The 22,394-nt window shown below is 41.3% G+C and overlaps 1 protein-coding gene across 1 annotated transcript; it reads right to left on the bottom strand.

Annotated features, from left to right (window-relative positions):
• Positions 1-26: 26 nt before the first annotated feature.
• DYNC1LI1 (dynein, cytoplasmic 1, light intermediate chain 1) lies at positions 27-22,273 on the bottom strand (the record flags this gene model as incomplete). Its single annotated transcript, XM_010155101.1, has 10 exons — positions 27-185; positions 1,162-1,206; positions 1,332-1,391; positions 2,679-2,790; positions 3,143-3,278; positions 5,008-5,101; positions 6,281-6,450; positions 9,792-10,022; positions 11,568-11,684; positions 22,200-22,273. Coding segments are annotated over 10 exons (1,198 nt in total), but the record flags the coding sequence as incomplete, so codon positions are not given.
• Between the last annotated feature and the right edge of the window lie 121 nt (positions 22,274-22,394).

Genomic DNA, 22,394 nt, shown 5'->3' with positions numbered 1-22,394 from the left:
GAAAGCACACAAAGCAGCTATTTTACTTCCCCCACTGTATTTGTGCCCTCAGAAGAAAAGGTACCTTTCATATTGGGATCAATTTTTTTTGACCCAGTAGGGATAGGTGTAACGCTGGCCACATTTGATGTTACAGATCGATTTGGTGTCCTAGGAGATCCTCCAGGAACTCTTGGAGAGGCATCCTATGGGGGGAAAAAACCCCAAAATTAAAAAAATTCCAAAGCTGAACTAGTCAGCCTTCTACAGAACTAAACGATGCAGCCTAAGAGCACATAATATGAGGCGTTACGTTCTCTCAGCTCCTAATTTATTTTGTTTAGACTACGCAGTATCCCACGCAACTCAAATGACACAGGATTAGATTTTGATGGCTGTGTGCAAGTGTTTTACACTTGTATAACATTCTTACAAATATTAACTTCGGTGCAACTAAAGCACTAGTGAAACATTATCATTTCGTATAAATGAGAAACTTGAAAATCCACGTTGCCCAGTAGCGCCTCTGACCGTAATGGAAACTGCACTGATGAGGTCATAGGGGAACTACACCAAGTTTCTTGGAAAGACACCAATACTGTGGAAGGGATTAAGTGCAGCCCAGGAGAAGAAGCATTGTTCATTACTTCAAGGATAACACGTCATGTTTCTGCAAAATTGCAGTTCATCTAAAAAGGTAAAACCACCTTTGTATGATCACATGCTCCCCATTAAACTTGTGTGGCCTTTCAGTTATTTTATTTGTATTTTAAATGCAGGTGATGTCATAGTTTTCATCTGACCTTAGTTTCATGCCAGAGTCTTAATGTTCCTAGAGAGGTAGTGCCAAATTTAGAATTTAAAACTCACCAAGGCAATTCAGCCAACAGAGTTTGCTCCCTGACACATTCAGGGCAGAAAGAGGAGTCAACTAACTGTTTAAGTACATCTAACACATGGAGAGTAAAGCCATGACATTCAGTCCTTGCTGTCATTACAAGTCGTCATGATTTGCTGTGAAGAAGTGTCATAATTTTAGAGCACAATGTAGACTTTAAACACTACGTAGTTTAAAAAACGAGATCAAACAATATTGGATAGGGCAATTAAAACAAGCAATCCTCTAAATATATGAAAGCGAATCATTTCCATGTGATGATATTTAAAATTTTTGGTACTAACCACTGGCCTTCCTGCAGCAGTAGGTGGTTGTTTCGCCAGCTGTGACTGCAAAAAACAAACGAGCCCATGCAGCGTTAGCCATTACAGTAACTAGGAACACAAAACCAAATCTGTATTGAGAATGTTGTCAAGTGAAACACAGGCTGCCTGTTTTACAGACAGAAAATTACCTGCTGCTTCATAAGAAACACTTGGTCATCCTCTGCTACGATTTCTTTTTCATGAACAAACTGCAATACAAAAACATCAACACGATTTTGACTACAATAAAGAAATGTATTCCCTTTTATACCCCACCCCACCCCCCCAACTACGATCAAGGCATTCAACAATGAGTTAAACGTGTAAAGTACACGCTGACTGCAGACCACAACTTCTACATTTAAGACTGGTACCTCACGATTCCGTTTAAGCTAAATTAATTAGAAGGAAAGTAGATCTCAGGATCTGTAAGTGTTCACAGATGTACACACTCCACAGCACACTCACGCCTCTGTTAACTCAGAGACCCAACCTTGGTCTTATTTTACCGATAACTATGGCAGAAGTTACCCTGCACCGGCACTGCAACAGACTTTTATATGAACTGGACAGAGACATCGTAGTTCCCGGGTCCATGTAGGAAAACACAAGCACTCTCCCTCCAAATCAGCTCACCACAAGAGCTTTGCCAAAACAAGCATGGCACATAGCAGTATTAAGGTTTATAATCCAGGTCTGAAGTTTATAAGCATGCAAAAAACCGTATTTTCCTTGGACTCTTATGATTTAACCTACTACTATATATGTCTTGATTTTTTCCCTGAAGATTGCAGAAAGGACATCTCAGAAGTGATTCTTTCTCAGCTAAAATAATTCACACTTGGAAATATGATAAGTTCCAAATTCTTAGCTTTGTTAGAAAAAGCCATGGAAATATTTGCTTTCAATAACGTCCGTGCGCACGGGGTCCACTGCTGCTGGCATTGTGTTCAATAACCCCACGTGTGGTTTCAGGTAGTTCTGCCCAAGCCTTTTGTGAAACAGTTGTGAAGAGAAAACATACTGGATATATGTAAAACCCATTTTCACATCTCGATTTTTGATTTTACACTGTCTCAAGCTTCCTTCGTTCGAAAGACTTCAACAGATACAGGAGGCACCATGAAGTTACGAGCAATTCGGAGCAAAACAGAGCATTTGTAAACAATACCATCTCAGCCTGACCAACAGTTAAATGACACTGAAGACTTTTCAATACCAAACGTACTGAAAACAAGTACATCTGTACTCTTGAACAACGTAACAGTGGCAGAAAAACCCCAGCGTAAGCTGGAGACGAGCTACACAGAACAAAGTACATAGCCATTTCTTTGAAAGCCAGAATAAAATAAAAAGACACAGTAAGAAAAACATCCACAGGGTTTAATCACACTTGTGACAAACTGGAAGCAAAGTCTCAAAGAAAAAGAAACAGTCAAAAACCTGACAGGTAAATAAATAGGGAAGAAGCTGAATGCCAAAATATCTCAATTTACCTTTCTGACTGGTGGTTTTGTTATGATATCTTCAAAACTGTCTTCTGCTTTTAGTGTCTGAAAGTTCTCGTGCAATATCCCTATCTTCTTGTCATTATCCCAACCTGCAGGACTAGATAAAGGATTATTTGGCTTTAAATTCTATTGCTCCTTCAGGTTATTCTTGCGTGCAGTCCCAGGGAAGCCGTCACAGCTCCCGTTCCGCTGCGCAAGCTAGTCACTGACTAGTACAACCAGAGACTGGTTCACCTTAACAGAAAGACAGCAAAATCTCTGGGTTCAACACTTCCTTGGGGCAGTGAGTATTTACAGTCTCAATCCACTGGCACTCACCAAACTCCAGCTCACGAGGACGTTAAATAGAACTTTGAAAAGCACAAGCAAAAGGCTGCAAGTGCAGTTTTGCACTCTTACACAAACACATTTTGCAGTTGCACACACACGTAGTCACGCGGGTAACTTACATAAATACAGCATCTTTTTCCACAACAACAGCTGGAACATTGAAAGGAAATCCATACAACTTCTGGACTATATATTTATACACTAAATCAACGTTTTTGTTCTCCTTTACTGAAGTGTAAATAAGTGCTGCCCCATCTGAAAAAACTCGTTAAAGAAAACTCCGTTGACTAGTTAGCAAGAGATACTGAAGTGACCCTTTTTTGTCAGTTTAAAGGCTATCCAATTTGTAGAATTTACACAGGGAATACAAAATTAAAGAGGTCAAACAACTTCCAACACTTAATTTTTGAAATAAGCTATTTAGAAACTTTCATCTTGCCTTCTGCATTTGTTTTAAGCCAACTTGGCTATTGCTTTTCGAGTCAAGTCCCACCTCTTCTCACTTCCAAAGCCCACAGTACCAGCGGTTTCACTGTGCTGCCCTGAAAACCCTCTTCTGCTTTTAATGAACAAAAATTTTCATGCCGTATCCTTGTCTCTTGTCACTATCCCACCCTGCAACACAGACACTACACCACTAACATTAGTAGCTTTAAAAATGCCAAAGATTGTTTTACTTCCTCACCTGGGTTTTTCAATTGAGGGAGCAAGCGCTTACGTTACACAATCACCAGCTTCCAGACAAAATATGAAGGCAAATGGGTTGTGCTGCGTATCAGTTACTGAACGACCAGAGTGCTTACTACTCCAGCACGGCTCAGTATCGAATTAACACTGCTTAGGCACAGGGGTAATAAAAGCAGCCAGGGAACTTTTGAGTAATTTTTACTTTGGGATTGTAAAACTGCCAAATCCCCTAATTTATTTCTATGTTCATGCAATTCAAATTCTAGAAGAAAGTTATATAATGGGATCCAGTTCCCATTCAGTGAAGTTTGGAATAGAATTCCAAGCTGTACGTGGCATATACAATCACAGAGGCTAATTCCTACTAATCTTTCCTATTCTTCCTCCATCCGTAAGACTCAGTACAATTACCTATAATTCTATTTTGAAAAATTAGGCCTTGGAAGCCCTTTGAGGAACTGCTATCTTGGTACTCAGAGGTATCGGGTTCTTGAAGTAATTTTTCCATCTGTTAACTGCTGTCTCTCCAAGAGCATTTAAATTTCCCTTCACCACCACACAAGTGATGATAACACAAATTTCCCTTCACCACCACACAAGTGATGATAACACAATGTAGGCATATTACTGGCATCTAAAAATGAGATCACAGCATGTCCAGCTGGCTAAACAACACTAGACGGCATTTTATACACTTCTTCAAAAAAAGAGTTTTAAAATAGTAATAGCACAGCGACAGCTCATGTGCACTGTCTCTGCACCAACACAAGAAAAGCCAGTGGATCTTTCTGCAGCAATTCACACTTCCTTCTTTCCCTCGTCACCTCATCCTGTGGAATTACAGCAAAAAGGCTGCATATTTGGGTCAAAAAGAAAAACATGCCTCGTGCATCTGAAGCAAGATCATACTTAAATGAATTATCTTGTTATTATTTCAGGGACCTTGTTGGCTAAGATGTGCTGATTTGCAGGCTGACTCCTGAATCTGGAAATGAAAGTAAGTACAGAAATTCGTGGTAAGGGGACACGCTAGACTCTTGCAGCTCTGTAAAAAACAAACCACCCCAAAACAAAACACCACCACCACCACAAGAAAAACCACAAAAAAACACCCTACAAACCAAACCAGACAAGTTTAACTCATCGTTGTCTCAGGGGGAGCTGAAGCAGACTGCCAGCTGCAGCAGAGGACTCCCATGCTACTTTGGTACCGATGCAAATACTCTTTTAAGCTAGTCATAATTAATGCAAAGATTTAATTGAGTCTTTAGCATCTTTATGGTGTGTTAAAGGATACATTGTAAGCAAAACCGTCTGATGTGTGACTGAATGAAGTCGAAGTGTTCATCCCTGTAGTCATGCTCTTTTTCCAGAACACCGATGGCATCACACTGTCAAGATACACACGGAATTAATACGCCACTCGCAGCTGCCAGTTGAAATAGCAGTGCTGCTACACCAGTGCACAGCTGGGCAAGGGGGATGGAGTGGGGTGGGTGGTGCAGAGAAAAACAAAAGCCTGCTGGGATAGTTTAGAAGCATAACTGAACAATTTCTTAAAAATATTATGTAACCTCACGAGTGTGTACTATGGTCAGCATTAACTTGGGACTCAAACTGCTTGCCATTTTCACTCACTCGCCCTCCCCCCTCCAATGCAGTAACTCAAACTCTGTTGGGGACTGACCTGCTGAATGACACCACCACTTTCTGCACAATTTGGGGTTTTATGCACCATGGTATTACAGGACATAGTGTTTTTTATCCAATTACTAGTTAGCTCTTTGCAAAGGGAGGCAAAAGCAGGAAATGTGGAAGCAGAAAAACACAGACCCCAAGGGAGGTGGGGAAGAATAACAGAGAGCTAGCAGGTGAGAATAAAGGTGCTTTTCGAATGAGGGCATTAGCCTTCCCGTGGAGGAACAGCATATGCACCAAAAGGTTTATTCCTACACTATGGGTCAGCAGAGGCTGTGGATGCAGTATGCTTCATGCCAATGAGAACTGAAGAGCCTGGGGTGGGGGGGAAAACCACCCAAAAACCCCAAACCAGCCACAAGAGAACCGCACCATTTTTTCTTTAGACTAAGAATATGGCTACATATCTAACAGAAACCAAAACAGATCACAAAACCACCCAAAGAACAGAGGAAGGTTAATAGAGGAGCACCTTACTAACTAGAACCCTCACGTTCATCTTCATAAAAAGATCAGAAACATCAAAAAACCCAAAAGACCCTACCAAAATGCTATTTGCAGAGTAAGAACAACTGGGGAGATCAAGGGGAATTCTAGTTGCTTACGGACTAGCTCACTTCTGTGAGCACAACCAGGTCTGAGGTATTCCTCAATTTCTTGAAAACTGGCATAACTAAAGGAAAAACTACTCCCAAATTACATGCAATCAGGACTTCCAGAAAATAACCAACCTTCCACATCGAACATTTTCCAAGAATTCTTATCTAAGGAATTCAGAATGACTCAAGAATGACATGCTTCCCACCCCAAGTCCACAATTGACAGAGTTGCTTAAATAAAATATATAAGAAGACCTAAAATGTGAAACAAACCTTTGTACAAACTACTACTACTGGAATGCCTAAGTTACATGTTAGTGTATCTGCACCCAGGGGTAAAATCACACTGTCATCTTTGTCTTCCTGTAATGAAGTATTTCTTCTCTGTGGAGAAGCTGGAAAGTCCTCGCCTGGTTCTATATATTCCTGGAAGTCTCTTATCACTGAAAGTAAAAGAAGTTAGATTAAAAGATCAGCTACTTGATTATTTCAACAATTTCCACTGCCATTGATCTCTAGTACTGTCGACTGTATAGTACTTCTGCTTCTTTACATCAAAAAGACTAAGCGTGCACCACATGCTGACTAATTGTTTGCTCTGTGCAGCACAAGAGTAAGTACGCAGTAAGTTTGAGATCGGCTTTAGCAGCAGCCAGAACACAGTCAGATGAAACTGTCCATAGGGACAGCATTAACCCATTTATACTTTATCACTGTGGAACCACCAGGCAGTTACTGTTAACTATTATTGCTTGATGCATTTCCTAAAGGATGGTAGTTTCCTTGTGTTCTTTTAGCAAAATTGGACAGTTTGCTAGAATAAACAGAATTAAGCCTTATGCATACTGCTTAGCTGCTACTGCATACCAGGTTGTTTCTAAAACCCCTTGGTCCACACTTCTCTCTCTGTACAGTCAATGTCCAGCAGTAATAAGCAAAAAGAATAGAACACACAAATATTAGTTATTAATTAGTTAATAGCATATTAAATATTTGGCATGCTTTTACAATGGACCAGATAAACTCCTTGCTAAATATTGAAGTAAGTCAGAATACAACCAGAATTAGAAAAAAAGATAAAAGTTGCACGTGTAACTCCTTTGTCAGGTTCCCATGCACACACCCAAGCCTCCAATTATGCAGTTACTTACTATTCCTACAGTCAGGGATGCAATATTAGGCATAAAATGCCTGTACTTTTCACATCACATGCCGTTTCACGTGGCAGAAACGGGATTCTACCAAACCCAACCACTGATTAATTTGCTATGAGTAGCACATCCCCATTCGGGGGGGGAGGGGGGGAATCGCCAGGCAGCAAGATGATTCAGCTGCATCACGCACACGAGCATTTAACTACTCCAGCACGTGCTCACTGCTTTCTCCTGATTTCTGTTCATCCACCACCACCCATCAATAAACTGACTGAAGCCCTCCGAGATCACAGAGCTGAATTCGGTAACAGGAGGAGCTATTCCAACCCTTCACACACAGCTGCTGTCCAGCCCCGAAGGCCTTCCCATACCAGTCTCAGTCCGCACATGGTCTGTCTTTGAGTGGAGTCAAGTCACTAGCACTGGAAGACAACCACAGCAGCACACCAGCAGAAAACCCTCAAGAGATTTCAGGCCTGTGAGCAAATTTCACCAGCCCACAAGAGCCTCTCAGAAGCACTGAGCCTGCCAGCAGAATTAAGCAGGACCATGTAGCCAAAAGTCAGGCAAGCAAGGTTCCTCCCTTCTCCTTTCGGCAGCGTCAAGCTGCTGCCCGCCTAGCAACGCACAAAGCCACACCACAGGAGGTTAAAAACAAAACCAGCTTCCAGTCATGTCTGGATTGTGTCCAGGACATCTGTTACACCCCACAGACAGACCATCAGTATATAAAAGGATTAGACCAGCTGACAGAAGAAGAAAGCACATGGAACTTTTAATGAGTAGCTGTTTTTCTTGACTCATCATTTAAACTTTCTGGATTTTGTAGAGTTCCACTATTCTGTTCAGTCAGTAAAAAGCAAAACTATCAGCCTATACATTTTTGACAACAGAGACATTATGTCCTTACTACTTTCATCCAGTAAAATCATATCTTGAAACTGTTGGGGGTGTATGTTCAATACACATACACACTAATAACACCCTGCCTTCCCATCCCTGAAAACACAACCAAAACAAAAACCACACCCAGAAGAGTTCAGCTCCTCCCTCCTAAACAATATCTTGTTGTGGAAGACAGAAAATCTTGTAGGTTGGAAAAGACCTTTAAATCATCAGGTCCAACCATTAACCTAACCCTGCCAAGTCCACCACTAAACCATGTCCCTGGGTACCACACCCACATGTCTCTTAAATACCTCCCGGGATGGTGACTCCACCACCTCCCAGGGCAGCCTATTCCTGTGCCTGGCAGCCCTTTTGGTGAAGAAGTTTTACCTAATACCCAATCTCAACCTCCCCTGACCCAACTTGAGGCTGTTTCCTCTTGTCCTATCACTTGTCACTTGGGAAAAGAGACCAACCCCCACCTCTCTGCACACTCCTTTCAGGGAGCTGCAGAGAGCGATCAGGGCAGGCAGCTGCCGAGAGCGATCAGGTCTGCCCTCAGCCTCCTCCAGGCTGAACACCCCCAGCTCCCTCAGCTGCTCCTCACGGGACTTGTGCTCCAGACCCTTCCCCAGCTCCGTTCCCTTCTCTGGACACGCTCCAGCCCCTCAGTGTCTTTCTTGCAGCGAGGGGCCCAACACTGAACACAGTAGTCGAGGTGCAGCCTCACCAATGCCCAGTACTAAGGGACAATTCTCAAAGATGCTACTTCCCTCAGAAGGATCCCTCTCAAAAGAATAAACCAACCAACCAGCCTCCCCTGCTCCCATCCCAGATTATCTACAAGGGTCGCCTTCGAGGCTACTTTATCACAGCATGGCTACAACCTGCATTTCTTAAAAAGCTCTTCAGCAATCTGGCAGTCAGTTGCTTAAAAAAGTACCAGTTCCAAAGAACAACTTCAGACTTATAAATGAAGTTTAATTGTGCAATTTGATCTTAACAAACAGCTCTCTCAAATGCTCTTCCCTGTAGTAATTCACCGAGAGATGAACAGGAGAAAGACTCATGTTTTAGTACTACAAGGGAAATACAGTGGCTACCCAATAATAATATGGAGCTGTGATATCAGTGACTTCAGTCAGATAGTTTAAGGAATCCAGCCCAATCTTTGTGCTCTGCACATTTAAAACTAAAAAGACAAGACACAGATAGAGCTATATCATATCCCGCTGCATCAGTGTCGATAATAATTATCATAAAACTCTTCAAGTAGAAAAGGCCCAGACATTTACCATGCTGTCATGAATCCTTTCCACATATACACTTTTGGTAGGCAGGGAACAGGTCCCAGATTCTCTAGACTAATTACAGAAACAGTTAAGAAGCTGATGCAGTGATTTGCCTTTAAAATAAATAAATAAGCAATTGAAAGCCAACAAGTTTTTTCACTTGGAGAATCTTATCTAGAAAAAAAGCTGTAAGAAACAAGATTGTACATTCAACCCTCTGTGCTCATTCTGAAAGCTTCCCCCCTCCCCATTAAGGTACTTGTGTTAGAAATACTAGTATTTTTCATAAAGCTACTTGAAATTATCTAAAGCTTGACTTACTTGATGACTCCTAATCTTAATTAACATTTCCAAAGAATGAGGATGACTGCAAAAGCGAGATTAAATGAGGCAAAAGGCATTAAGCATATTTGATTTAAATGGATTCCTGTGTATTGGCAGAATACTCACACTTTTGTTCCATTTCTTTCATTTCTTCAGGAGGAATTTTTAACTTGTCAATATGTTCTCTTACAACACTTGCCCATTTTTGTAAAGAATCCAGTGCAGTCCAAGGCCTAGACATGTCTACTACCAACATAATTAGAGTGTCCTTTAGAGAGCTTGCTTCCATCGCAAACTTAAGAAGACCTTTGTGATACAGGTCACCATCCAAAATCCACACATTACATCTTGTTTGGTCTACAAAAAAAAAAAAGAAAACCACTTTGAGACTTCCTTGAGTAAGAGTTCACTATATAATGGCTACGAAAGCTTCTTCAGACATGTAAAATCCAAGGCAGAAAGCAGACGTCATGTTTTATCAACCAACCGAACATACGTAACACAGCGGAGGACCCCCGCTCCTCTACTGAACCCTGATGATTAATGGCTGATAACTGAAGATCTTAAATACATTACCTGAAAGTGAGAATCCAGAGATAATACTCAACAGTTCCAAAATTAACAGTCACCATTTTAGAGAGGCGAAAATGTTTTCTTCAAGATGCAACTTAGAACGGGAGTAATTGGGTGACTGCCATACCCCCTTCAAAACTCCAATGCGATAAGCCTATAACCCTTAAAGAACAGAATGGACCTTGGCCATTCAGAAAGCTGGAGCAGAACTGCGAGTTTAATGACTTAGGTGGACTTAGCAGGCAAGCCAGTTGTTCTTCAGATTTGCAAAAGGACAATCACTAAACAAACAGACCATCCAACTGCTTTTTTTCCCCTAAAGCACCATACTCCAATATTCAGAGACACTTCTGCAGTAAATGAAGAGCTGGTGACTCAAAATTAGATAGTTTAATATAATTACATTTTGCCTTCAGGTAAGTGTTTAGTACTTGTTACAGAAGTTTTGAGGAAGACACTTGGATCAAACTCCCAACCCTCTTAACCCTGGTCAAATCACCTTTGAGACCAACAGCCAGACACAGAAGTCAGGAAAGCAGGTGGTTTCAGAAAAAGAGAGCCCAACCTCTTCTGGTTCTCATTCCATCTACAGTTGTTCTTACGGTATAGAGAAGAGTTCCCATTTCCCCCCACAGCTCCCAGTATGTCCTTATTCACTCCCCACTCCCTCTAAGTCTTGCCTCTAGATAATTCATCACACCTACACTGCCTGATCATACCCCTTCCCTTGTTCCCCCACATATAAGCATCATTCCGTAACTGCAGGTATTTGGGATCTGGATCTTAACCACCTTTTTTACCTTCTAGCCGTAACCTAACACAAGCCAGTTGAAACACAGCTGCCACTTCTCCTTCCTTCAAATGCTTGTGTCTGTCTATTGTTGCTGATTTCTTTTTAAAACATCCTTAGCATTGTGCACATTTTCCTACCCATCAATACACGATACCTAGTCCTGCAGGTCCTGATACCACCAAACCAGAGATTTCTCTGTGCGTTCAAAAAGATAAACTCTTGCTCCAGTAATTGAGATGCAAGGAAAGAACCTAAGCACCTTTGCCTCCTGGCCTGAGGAATGCACTGCTGCCTACCATCCGTGCAGAATGTTGCAGCTAAGACTGCTCCCCTAGTCTTTACTTTTCAGTCTTTTCATTCACGTTATCCACTAAAAGAAATACACTGAGAAACCTCCTCATGATACAAATCACTCATGGCCTACACTGGACTCCTGCAAATGATAAAGACAGACATCCCACTGTCACTCCAAACATCACACTACCGAACCACTGCTTTCAAATTGGTTTAAGATACTATTAGAAATAGAAACTTACCGTCTCGATCTTCATCATGCACGTTTAAATACAGATACTCCATTCCTCTTCCTTTTTTGTATTCCTCTATTCCTTGAATTTTTCCTATTAAGCTAGTTTTACCTGCTCCATCTTCACCTGGAGGGACAGAAGTTAGATACCACTCAATCTTTAATCACAGTTACATATTCAAAACCACCCGGGGCAAGAAGGAACCCAGATACAACAGGGTGACCGAGCTCACTGAAGTTGTGAAATATAGTGGGCTTTGCCCAACTCACCCAGCTGTTCAAAGTGCATGCCTCAGCTTCCAATCTTATTTCTAATTATTGATAAATGCACTTATGCCACTAACTGTCCTAGCTGAAATGGGCTCTTAGACACCCTAAGGAGTAGTTAAACACCTCAAACAATTTCAGTCTTTCAACTGCAACCAAAGTGTTAACAAAGTCTTTCTAAAGCAGAGTTCCCAAGTCACAGCAAGCTCATCTTACAATCAAGAGACTCTTTAGAACTCTCTCAAATCAAACAGCACTCATGACCAGGCTCAGTAAGGCAGAACTGTTCCCTTAGCTTTTATGGGTTGGTTTCTTTGAATCTTTTCTCTGTTTCAGGTCTACATAAACCTGAAAAAGAGGCAACAAACAGTAAGCCCACTGCCTTACAATACAGGTGTATTGGAGTACACACACAATGACAAGCCCGCAATCCAGATCCGTTCACTCCTATCCTCTCCCCTCCAAAGGGAGCTCGGATACCCAATGAACCTTACAGCATCAGCACAGGGTAGACACCTCAACTATGGCCACAGACTCTTGAAAGCTTCTATTTCTAACCATAGATCTCAGTGCTGCAAAAACTCACGTGCAGTTTTCCAGTTTGAAAGAGTAACCAGGCTGAATTCGGACACAAAGCAGAGTTTTGCCACTGTAATTTGGCGATAAAACAGCCACATAACAGTTAGACCTTAGAAAGCTCTTGGAACTCACAGGTTATAAAATTGAGATTAAAACCAGGTTCCCAAGAAGTACCTTATCAGTTTTATGCCAAAGAGCACATTCCTGATAGCAGTAGCATTGTAGCAGTTTAACTTCTTCCACATTTAAGAATTTGTTTGCTAGGTCATTAACTTTATTAAATTAAGACACACCTAAGAAAATTATAGCTCATTTTAAATAAACATTGTAAAGCACAGCTATTTTTTATTCCTACACCAAGTTCTTCTTCTTCTTGTGAGAATATTATTTTAAATATAAGTTCTGCCCAAGAAGCGAACAGTTCACGCTTCTTCACCAGAGATGAGTTACAATTCCTCCTCTGCCCTTACCCGAGCACTCACCCGAGCTTCTTAAATTTGCCACCTACAAGTAACTGGGGAGAGTTTATTAAGAGCTGCTGCACTGACATGTTCTGCTGCTGAAGTTGCTATTACTCTACCAACATTTTCCATATGATTCATTCATTTATTTTACCTTTTTGAACAGGCAGCTTCAATTCATTTGTGCCAGCAGAAGGCTCAAAAGGTAAGACAAAACCAGATTTGTTATTCCTTTTGAAGAGGGGCTGCACTTAACAGCTTTCATAGTTTCTCAGAACAGCTGGCCTCTAGCTAAGCTCTCTTGCATACTAGTTTGTTTCACACAGGTGGCAATAGAGATTAAAACTTGTTTGCACTGAGAAATTTTAGCATCTTCTGCAAAGTACATCTGCCAGTTCTTAACAAAAGCAGCTGCAACTTAAGTCTAAGAAACATCTCCGGTTATAAAAATTTCTAAACGTGACAAAACATACGCTTAAGCAGGCTAAACTAACACACACTTACACATATGCTAATATCTATGCAACTTCATTGTTTGAAAGAGCCCGTGTTAAACAATATAGGCAATTTGAAATATACATCCCACAAGCGCCTTATCGTGGCTGTGTGTTGTGTGATTTTCCCTGCACCCTGTACTTCCAAATGCCTGAAGTAAACTGAAGTTCAGTATTGTTAAGGTAATGTCTTTTGGCAAAGTAAGAGTTGGAATTTAATTTTCTCTCCTCAAGTTTTCCAGTAATTATCTTCAGAGCCTACACAGAAAAGAATTTTACCGGTACAGCATAAGACAAGTTGATTTGATGTAAAATTAGTACCTTTGAACACATACGTACACAGAGTAGTCATTTCAGCCTTCCATTATGGAGTTAGCTAATTTTAATCTGTTCTGTGAAGAAGATTCTTTACTCCCTTCTCCTTAGCAAATATCCACCCATTAAAAAAAAAAACCAAACAAAAAAAACCAAGGGGAGACAGATGGATCACTGACATACGTAACTGTATCATATAAGTTAGTGCATGCAGAGAGCAGTAGCCACCAGAGAGCCAGAATGATGCACCATGAGAGTTTTAAGGTTTTGGTACTACTCTAATTACTCAAGTAAATGAAGAGAATAGCATAGTTTACAGATGATATAAGAGAAACCAAAAGATCTGTGGAGAAAAGAATTAGAAGCAACACTGTTAAGTGGTCCAAAACAAGTTAGCAATGCATGGAGTAGGTAGTCTACAAATAGGACAGCTCTATCACAAGGGTGCCAGATAGAGCTAGGCAGCTCCGTGCCTATTCCACCTGATACCCTGAGTGCTTAACAGATTTAAGCCACATTAGAGTCAATTATTATGAAAAAAGCTGTCAAAATACAACCAGGACCATCATACATGACATAGGGCATCTTCCTTTTTTATCCTTGCAATTAATGAAAGATGACCACCTTGGCCAAGAGAACATGCTAAGACTTGAGGTTCCATCTGCACCTATTTTCTATTTCTAGTATGTTGCATGTACCTTTTAAAACTGTGACAGCTGCAAATATATTTGTATCCTTGTTAGTAATTTATTTATTCCAACCTAAAGTCCTCAAAATGAAACACCTGAAAAGTCAACACGCTTTGAATATATCAAGTTACGCTGGGAAAGAGCAGCAGTACAGTTCTGCTTTGTAGTTACTCTTCAGCAAGAGTATAAAAATAAAATCCAATCTTAAAGCGAGGCTGATGGAAAACTCCTGAAGTTATTACAAATCTCATTAGCAAACTAATTCTAAGTGCATGCAGTGCTAGCATTTAAGACTTCCCAAAACTCAAATCTTTTATTATAATGCCTTCAGTATGCATAGAAGCTTCTCTTTACCATAAGAGGTGGGAAGTGTTTGTGACAAAGTATATTGTAAAAACACAAAGAATATTTAGGTTTGATGGGTAAAGTACAGCACAGTAACACAATTAGTGCAAGTGCTCCCAGGGGCACAGTGAGAAATTCAGGTTCAAAAAAGCCTGTATACTTCTATATAAGAATGCATATATGGACACGCATATAATGCATTTGAAATTAGAAACCCCAAGACATCTAGGCAATGTTTAGCTTTTTGTCTCTGGATATCTCTAAAGTACATGAAAAAGTAATGCTGCTTAGTTTCAAACATAATGAAAATTTTATATTCCTCAGACTTAAACATCATTGTAAATTATTATTAGGAAACAAATGATTTTTTTAACATGCTACTAAAACAATGCATGAAACAGAGCCTCATGCGCCTCCAAAAAGAGTTGTCATCCTCCTCCTCTTTCCTCCAAAATTTTGAGATGGAAAATCCTTCAGCTGCTTCTTTATTTCCAACCGTGTGATAATCAAATTAACAACTGACTTCCCTACATAACCTCACAGAGCAGAACATTTCAGACACACAATTCTTGATACAGAATTGCAAGGTAGAATAAAAAAAAAAGATGGTTGCAAATTTAAGATTTTGCATCCTTCTTTTGTAAGTAACGTAAGAGATCCTCCATTTCCAAAGTACATCCTCAAGAACTAACATTCTCCATTACATCAAACCCTGCGTAACTCGTTAATACTACAGCGAGGAAACAGAAGTCATGCTGCCAACGAGCCGTGCTGCGCACCAGAGCTGAACACAAGTAAAAGGCGGCCACCATACTTAATTCTGCAGAAAAGGCGGGCTAGGAAGCGGTTGAAACACAGCCAAACCAATCTGCTTACAGACAGCATTTCACCATCTTGTTAACAAAACGGAAAGTCTAATACCCAAGTAAAGAAAAGCCATTTCACGTTTCTCCTCATGCCGCTCCCCTGCTGAGCTCCTCCAGGTTGGGGCTCTGCTCCCCGGAGCGTCTCTGTCCAAGGTGCTGCTCCAGCTACCGCGGAGCTCCATGGGCCCTCAAAGACACAGGGAGCCACCACACAGACCCCTGCCCAGCCTCCTCCCTCCTCACCGCTCCAGGCAAAGAGTATGTCCGCTGAGCAGAAAACGGAGGATCACTAGACCTTCTGCTACAGTACAGAGTTTAGCAGAAGGGTTACCCATACACGGGGAGGATGGACAATGAGGTGAATGCATCGCCTTCCGTGAATGCGGGCGAGCAGGCGCTTATCTACAAACTGCTGTTTAAACCGTTCAACCATAAACTATCTCAATACAGGGCACTCAGGCTCTGTAAACTTTCAATTAAACGTGTTAAAATTAAGAATATTTACTATTATTAAGAATATTTTTTAAATTATGAATATTTACTACTCATGCTATTTCAACATTTTTTTCAGTTTAGAAAATGTGAACAGATTTTCACTCATCTTAAAACAAGGCACTTCTTACTTCTCACAGGAGTCTGTACACAGAAAAGCAAACCATGTGTTATCTCCAGGACAGACATGAGTTTTGACTTTTTATTTAAATGGTCTTCTCCACCGTAAAGTGTCAAGTGTATTTAAAATACAGCAAGGCAAAGAAGGAGGTGAATGTTTCTTTTGTGTCATCAGTATTGTTGGTCTGGCCCCCTTCCATCCTAGGCTCTGATTTTTTTCCAACAGCTCGTTGAAGAGCCCTGGATGAACTTAACTGTGTGTAATCTATACTGCTATTGGTTCCTTGATGAAGTTTTTTTTTTGAGTGCTTTTGAAAACCATCAGTTAAAATTCAGCTTGATATGAGAATAACACAACTCCTCTCAAAAAATATCTTCAAGCAAGGCCAAGCAAAACCAGAGATAGAGGTTCTAATTAACCCCTTCCCCCCCAAAAAGGGCATATTTTTGTAAACTAGCTTTACACTTTTTACAAAACAAAGACAGCTTCTGGGTAGAACAATTTCACAACATGTACTATTTCTAACATAAAATAGTGAATATTTTTATTAATTAAAAAAAAAAATCCACTTCACTTAAATATGACAGAACAAAGTCAAACCCAAACCTGAGTTACCAAGCACAGCAAATCAGAGCAATCTCTATTCCACACCACGTGGAATGTCTGAATTCAAATACGGTGGAGTGGAGACGTAAGTCTTCTTCCTACTGGAACCAAGCACATGTGTACTATAGCTATTTTCAAGATAAAACACTTCTCACAAGCTAATAACTGCCTTTTCCACAGCTGCATATTAGTGAAAGAGCCTTGTTCACACGTACTATAGTAATTGAGGAATGCCTTTTTTAGAACAAGACCAAAATAGAGTAAACCGAATTTAGTTTGCTTTCAGAGAACTGAAGAACAAAATTAATTATGCTGATGAGATCCTTGTACAGAATCCCTCAAAACAACATGGAAGTTCACTGTAAGTCAGTCATATCAAGTGTTCAAATAAATTGCCACTAAATTATAATTTACTCATTGGATAAAAACCTCCTCCTTCTCCAAGTTTATTTTACTCCACCAGATAAGTCTTCCCCCTTACATATGATCAGTTTGGTGTCTCTGTGGCACTGAAAAACTGAGTATCTTTTCTGAGGAGCACCTTAACTGCGCTTCAGCATTACAACACGACAGAAAGCAGACTGCAGACAACTGTTCCGGTGTGCCTTCTGTGAAGCGCTGCACCACAAGAACACACGCCCCGAGTGTGCAAACAGGTACAGCAGTAATAGCGTACTTGGAGAAATCCAGAGAAGGCCAAATATTGCAGAGAATTTTATAGGGAATATGGATGGCGTACATCTCTAACGCAAGCCACCCTTAACGCGGCAGTAAGTCATCGGGTTTATTTTACCCAAGTTTACTACCAAAATAGAATAATCCCATGTTACTGCTATCGCAGGGAGATCTTCATCAGTGCTCCTGCCACTAACCTGCCTGGAGAAATCAGAAGCACAATTCCTTTCACCTCACCTCCCTTCCTCACCTTTGGAGCTATCGCAGACAGACCCAATAATCAGCAGCACCTCTGGCAAAGCAAAGACAGATTAAAATAAATGCAATTCAAGAATTTCAGAACTTACTGTGCTGTTCTAAGTAAGTTTTATTACACAGCATCCACTTAATTCTGGCTTTTTGGAAGGGTGTTATAGCAGGAAGGACACTACAAAGGAGTACTACTTAGTTCTAAAAAAGAAAAAAAGTAGCTGCAGAACAAGCAATTATAATTTTATCTAAGTCAATGCCCCATCAAAACATTTGACACTTTAGAAGTGTAACTCTGCTGATTGAAACAAAACCTGGCTATATTTGGAAGTCTTTCATTGCCTGTAGAAGGTGAAGAAGATCGAAGAGGAGAAAAAGAAGCTATTAGACTTAACATCTGCAGTATTACAGAACTGAGAAACATTTGAGATGAACAGTAAGGACAGTATCAACAAGCAGTGTTCATCACCTGTAAAGATGAAATTATCAGAGCAAAACTTCCAGCTATTTGAATAGGAAGAAAATAAAATGGAAAAGTAACTTTTTATAGTGTTGAGTACAAACTTAAGTAAGCAGATTTTATATTAATTCTATATACTCTCATGACAATTTGCTATATCACAACTTAATTTTGAAGTTCATTATATTCCATGGGTCAACTAAGACATTAGCAAGCTAAACCAGCTCTTCAAGATGTACCTTTTTCTACAATAACAGCCATTCCCAATACATGTACACACAGACAAGTGTACCTGTAAGTTAGCTGTAGATTGTGGAACCTTCTCCTTGAGCATCCTGACAGCCCCTGGACAGGAGCAGAGCTCAAAGACTCAAACAAACAGGCCCTGAAAAGTGAGACATCTGGGGCAAAGAAAACGTGGATACAGAGCAGCTGAACACTCACTGCCCGCTACACTCAAAGCCTTTGTCACCGAGTGGGGTAAAATGAAAAAGAAGAAAACCAAAATGCTACTGATTGGGTAGCAGCTTTAAGTACACAATAGACACTGGGGGTCAGGTGTACCCGTGGCACTAGATGGTTTGACATCATTAGAATCTCAGGCAAAGAATCTACTGTGCCTCAGAGACAGAGGAACGTGTGAAATACAAAGCCAGCTAGAAAGCAGCTATTCAGTTTACTTGCAAGCTGAGAGTCTGCTTTCTTGTGCATCCCGGAATGACTTTGAACATTACTGCTGGAATGGTTATTGGATGAATGATTAGCTGAGTCTCTCAATTCAAGCCTTCACACATTCTGTAACACTGTGGATGCCATCTGCAACCTGCAGTGGTGACTTTTCAGCTGCTCCCTCCACCTCACTTGCTGGTTCAGATATAATTATAGCAGGAAGGGAATGAACAAGAGCGCTCCGTTACAAGCATCAGTTTTCTCATCACACTTAGCAAAGAGCATCCATCTCCTCTGATCAGCCACCTTTTTATTGTATGAGTGAGCAGATGAGACAGTTCAGGAGGGAAAGCAAAAAGACCAGCAACAACAAAAACACATTCCTTCAGCTATCTGCAAGAAGTAGCTAGAAATATCCCTGAGAGGGTCCAATTTCCTTAAGAAATGAAGGACATCTTATGCTTTCTGCTGGTATAGTTTGCTAAGTGTGGTCACTGTGACAGAACTGCCAAGGAGTCAGAGCATGCTTGCCTTACAGAAACACATAGGAAAGCTGGCATTTTTATTATTCATTGATACAAGAACAGAAGAATGCTTTTATACTGCATGTGGTGCCAATCAAAGTTTAAAATCTTCATAGAAAAGTAGTTACTGAAAAAACATCTGTAAGTGAAAGAGTTTTTAAGAAGTAAAACTATACATTAATTTTTTCAAAATTAATTTTGATTAATACAAAATTTTTTTTGAGTTTTTAAGAAGTAAAACTATACATTTAATTTTTTTTTGACAATTTTGAGCAGAGAATTACCAGTATTACATGTTAACCTTCACTTCACAATCTCTAGATGTGGCACATGGTTTTAACATTTGGCATTCCAGTCTCCTGTAGTTATTTCTGTGGTGCCTTGAACTGCTTTCCAGGTTCTTAAAAATGAGATGTTAACATTGCTAAATACTGAAATAGCAGAATTAGCATGCCAGACACAGCCAGGTTCCCAGAACAACTGGGCATGCAAGTATATGCAGTGTTTGAAAAACATAAATGCTGCAGGCAAATGAGAAAACTTGTCCTAGCAAACAAAAGAACACTAGGTGGTGGGGTTTTCTGGTGGGTTTTTATGGGGGCAGGGGTGTGGGTTGGAGGCTAAGGGGATTATTTTGTAAAGCAGTTTGTATTGAAAATAAGCATTCATTACTATGTATTGAGTTTCAGCTAGGAAGTTTTGACCAATACACTGTTTACACTGAAAATATTTGCCTATCACAAAGGGAGTGAAAACCATCAAGACCCTGGATGGCTTTACAGCTCCCACTTAAAGAGCATCTGAAGAATGATGAAACTAAAACAGTCATGGCAAGAAGTGATCTGTATTCACAACAAAATTCATACAAAACTGTTTAAAGGAACAAAGCTTGAAAATAGAGGAAATGTGAGATAACAGAGAAATTGCAAACACGCAGCTCGAGAACCTGAAGAACTTTATACACTGATTCTGTCTAACACAGAACACCCAAGACCTCTCCTTTCCCTGTGCCAGTGTGCTTCAGGAGCAGCACCACAACTTGCAAGTGAACAGCCAAGTGTAACACGTGGATTGGGTATTCTCACAAAGAACATGGCTATGGTCCCCTCTGGCCAGTCAGACTCAGATCTGATGCTCTTTTTCCTAATTATACGTCAAACTTCTTTTTTTCCTTGGGCTGTGGCCTTCTGAAAACCACAACTCTTAAGAAAAAAAAAAAAATCTATTTTCTTCTACAGATCCAGACATCTTTAAAATAATGCATCAGTCAAAAAAAGTGTTACATTAAGTTGCTCTATAAGCTCTACATTAAAAATAAAACTATACAACAGATTAAACATCACAAACTAAATGATCATCGGAAACATTCTGTGGTGCCCCCTCTAGTTTTGAAAGGCGCACAGCCTCCAGTTACTGAGCACTAAGGATTGCTTGACTACAAAGGGAGGGGACAACCAGGAGTGTAATCTTCTTGGCAAGGGTCACAGCTTGAAGAAGGATCTTCCAGCTTCAACAATGACAGTCATCCAATGCAGTTTAAGTATCACATAAAAAGCTGTTGATCACTATGAAATCTTTCCTTTCTTTAGTATCAACAGAACTTCCAATCTCAATATCCTACTTATTACATAACATAAAAAGCAACAAATTAAAGGGTAGCGAGTCCTGTAACACGTTCACTAGGCCATCCCATCATCCTTGCACAATTTTCTCCTTCATAGCGAGTTTTACCACCAATCAACTTATCAAAACAGGAAGAAAAGGGTCACAGTGATTGCTTTAGGATACAGAGGAAAAAGCCTAACTTGAAAAATCTCAAGAGAGTACAAACACCACGACTACACAGAATCACAGTGTGCAGAGTCTATGTGAATATCTTTACTGGGTTTCAGCCATGTTTCCAAATACTAACACACAGTTCCTTCTGGAGACAGGGAGGTTGGCAAAGGAGGGAAGAAGCAGCCAGTTAACAGATCCAGCCACTTGGGTTCATCCAACGGTCTACTGCTAGTTGTATTTAGTAGTCTTTCAGGAAAAAAAAAACCCTAAGTAATAATAATAGCAATAATATACACACACACACATATTAGAGCATCCATTTCTCCCCTCCTCCATGAAGCTTTTCATTTTGCTTGCCATATCATTTTTCTTCTTTCCCTCAACACCAAATAACAGCTGGGTCTCATTATCACCCTATCAAAGTCCCATCCAGTAACTCCTAACCCTTGCCAGGCGGAAGGCTGGACTAAGGCACCGGGTGGAGATAACCCAACGCAAGGAAGGCCGGCAGCAGCCGCGTAACCTGCCGATGATATCGCCGCCGCCGAGCTCAGCGCGCGTGGGCAGGACACGGCCAACACGCCCGTACGGCCTTCCCCGCCCTCCGGCCCACGGGAGCAGCCCTCACTGATACCGCTGGGGCCACGGAAGCAGTTCTTGTGTCGGTGGGACACGCCATAAGGACCAACGTGGGTGCAGGAAGGAGGGAGGTTTTGGAAGAGGCTGAAGGACCCGCACACCCCCCGAAGCCAACACTCATCGGGAGAGAAGGACAATATAAACCACCCTTCCGAGCCGCCTCTACCTAAGGAGGCGGGTGGGGGGAAGGGTAGTACGGGTATTATGGTACCTACGATGAGGCAGACATCTGAAGCATCTCTGGATACTGGATACGGAAAATGAAGCAAAAACGTGGAAGGGAAGAAGCGAGAGGGTTGAGCCAGCACCCTGCCACCATCAGCCCCCCCCGGGGCACTAAAGACCAGGAGAGGGTTAAGGATTCGGCCCGAGGGCGGCAGGGGAGGGGAGGGGCGCGGGATGCGGTTCTCACCCAGCAGGAGGACGTTCTTCCCCGAAGGCAGCTTGGAGCGGGAGCGCGTGGACACCTCGCTGAGGATGCAGGACCTGGCGCGGAGAGACGGCGCTCAGGAGGGGGGTCCCGCCACCTCCCGGGCGTGGGGAAAGGCGCCGGGCACGGGGGGCAGGGCCGCCCCCCCAGCTCACCGACTGAGGAGCTGAACGCCAA

This window comes from Eurypyga helias, unplaced genomic scaffold (genome assembly GCF_000690775.1).
Source record: "Eurypyga helias isolate BGI_N326 unplaced genomic scaffold, ASM69077v1 scaffold46427, whole genome shotgun sequence".
Classification (NCBI taxonomy): Eukaryota; Metazoa; Chordata; class Aves; order Eurypygiformes; family Eurypygidae; genus Eurypyga; species Eurypyga helias.
This window is presented reverse-complemented; position numbering and strand designations above follow the sequence as displayed.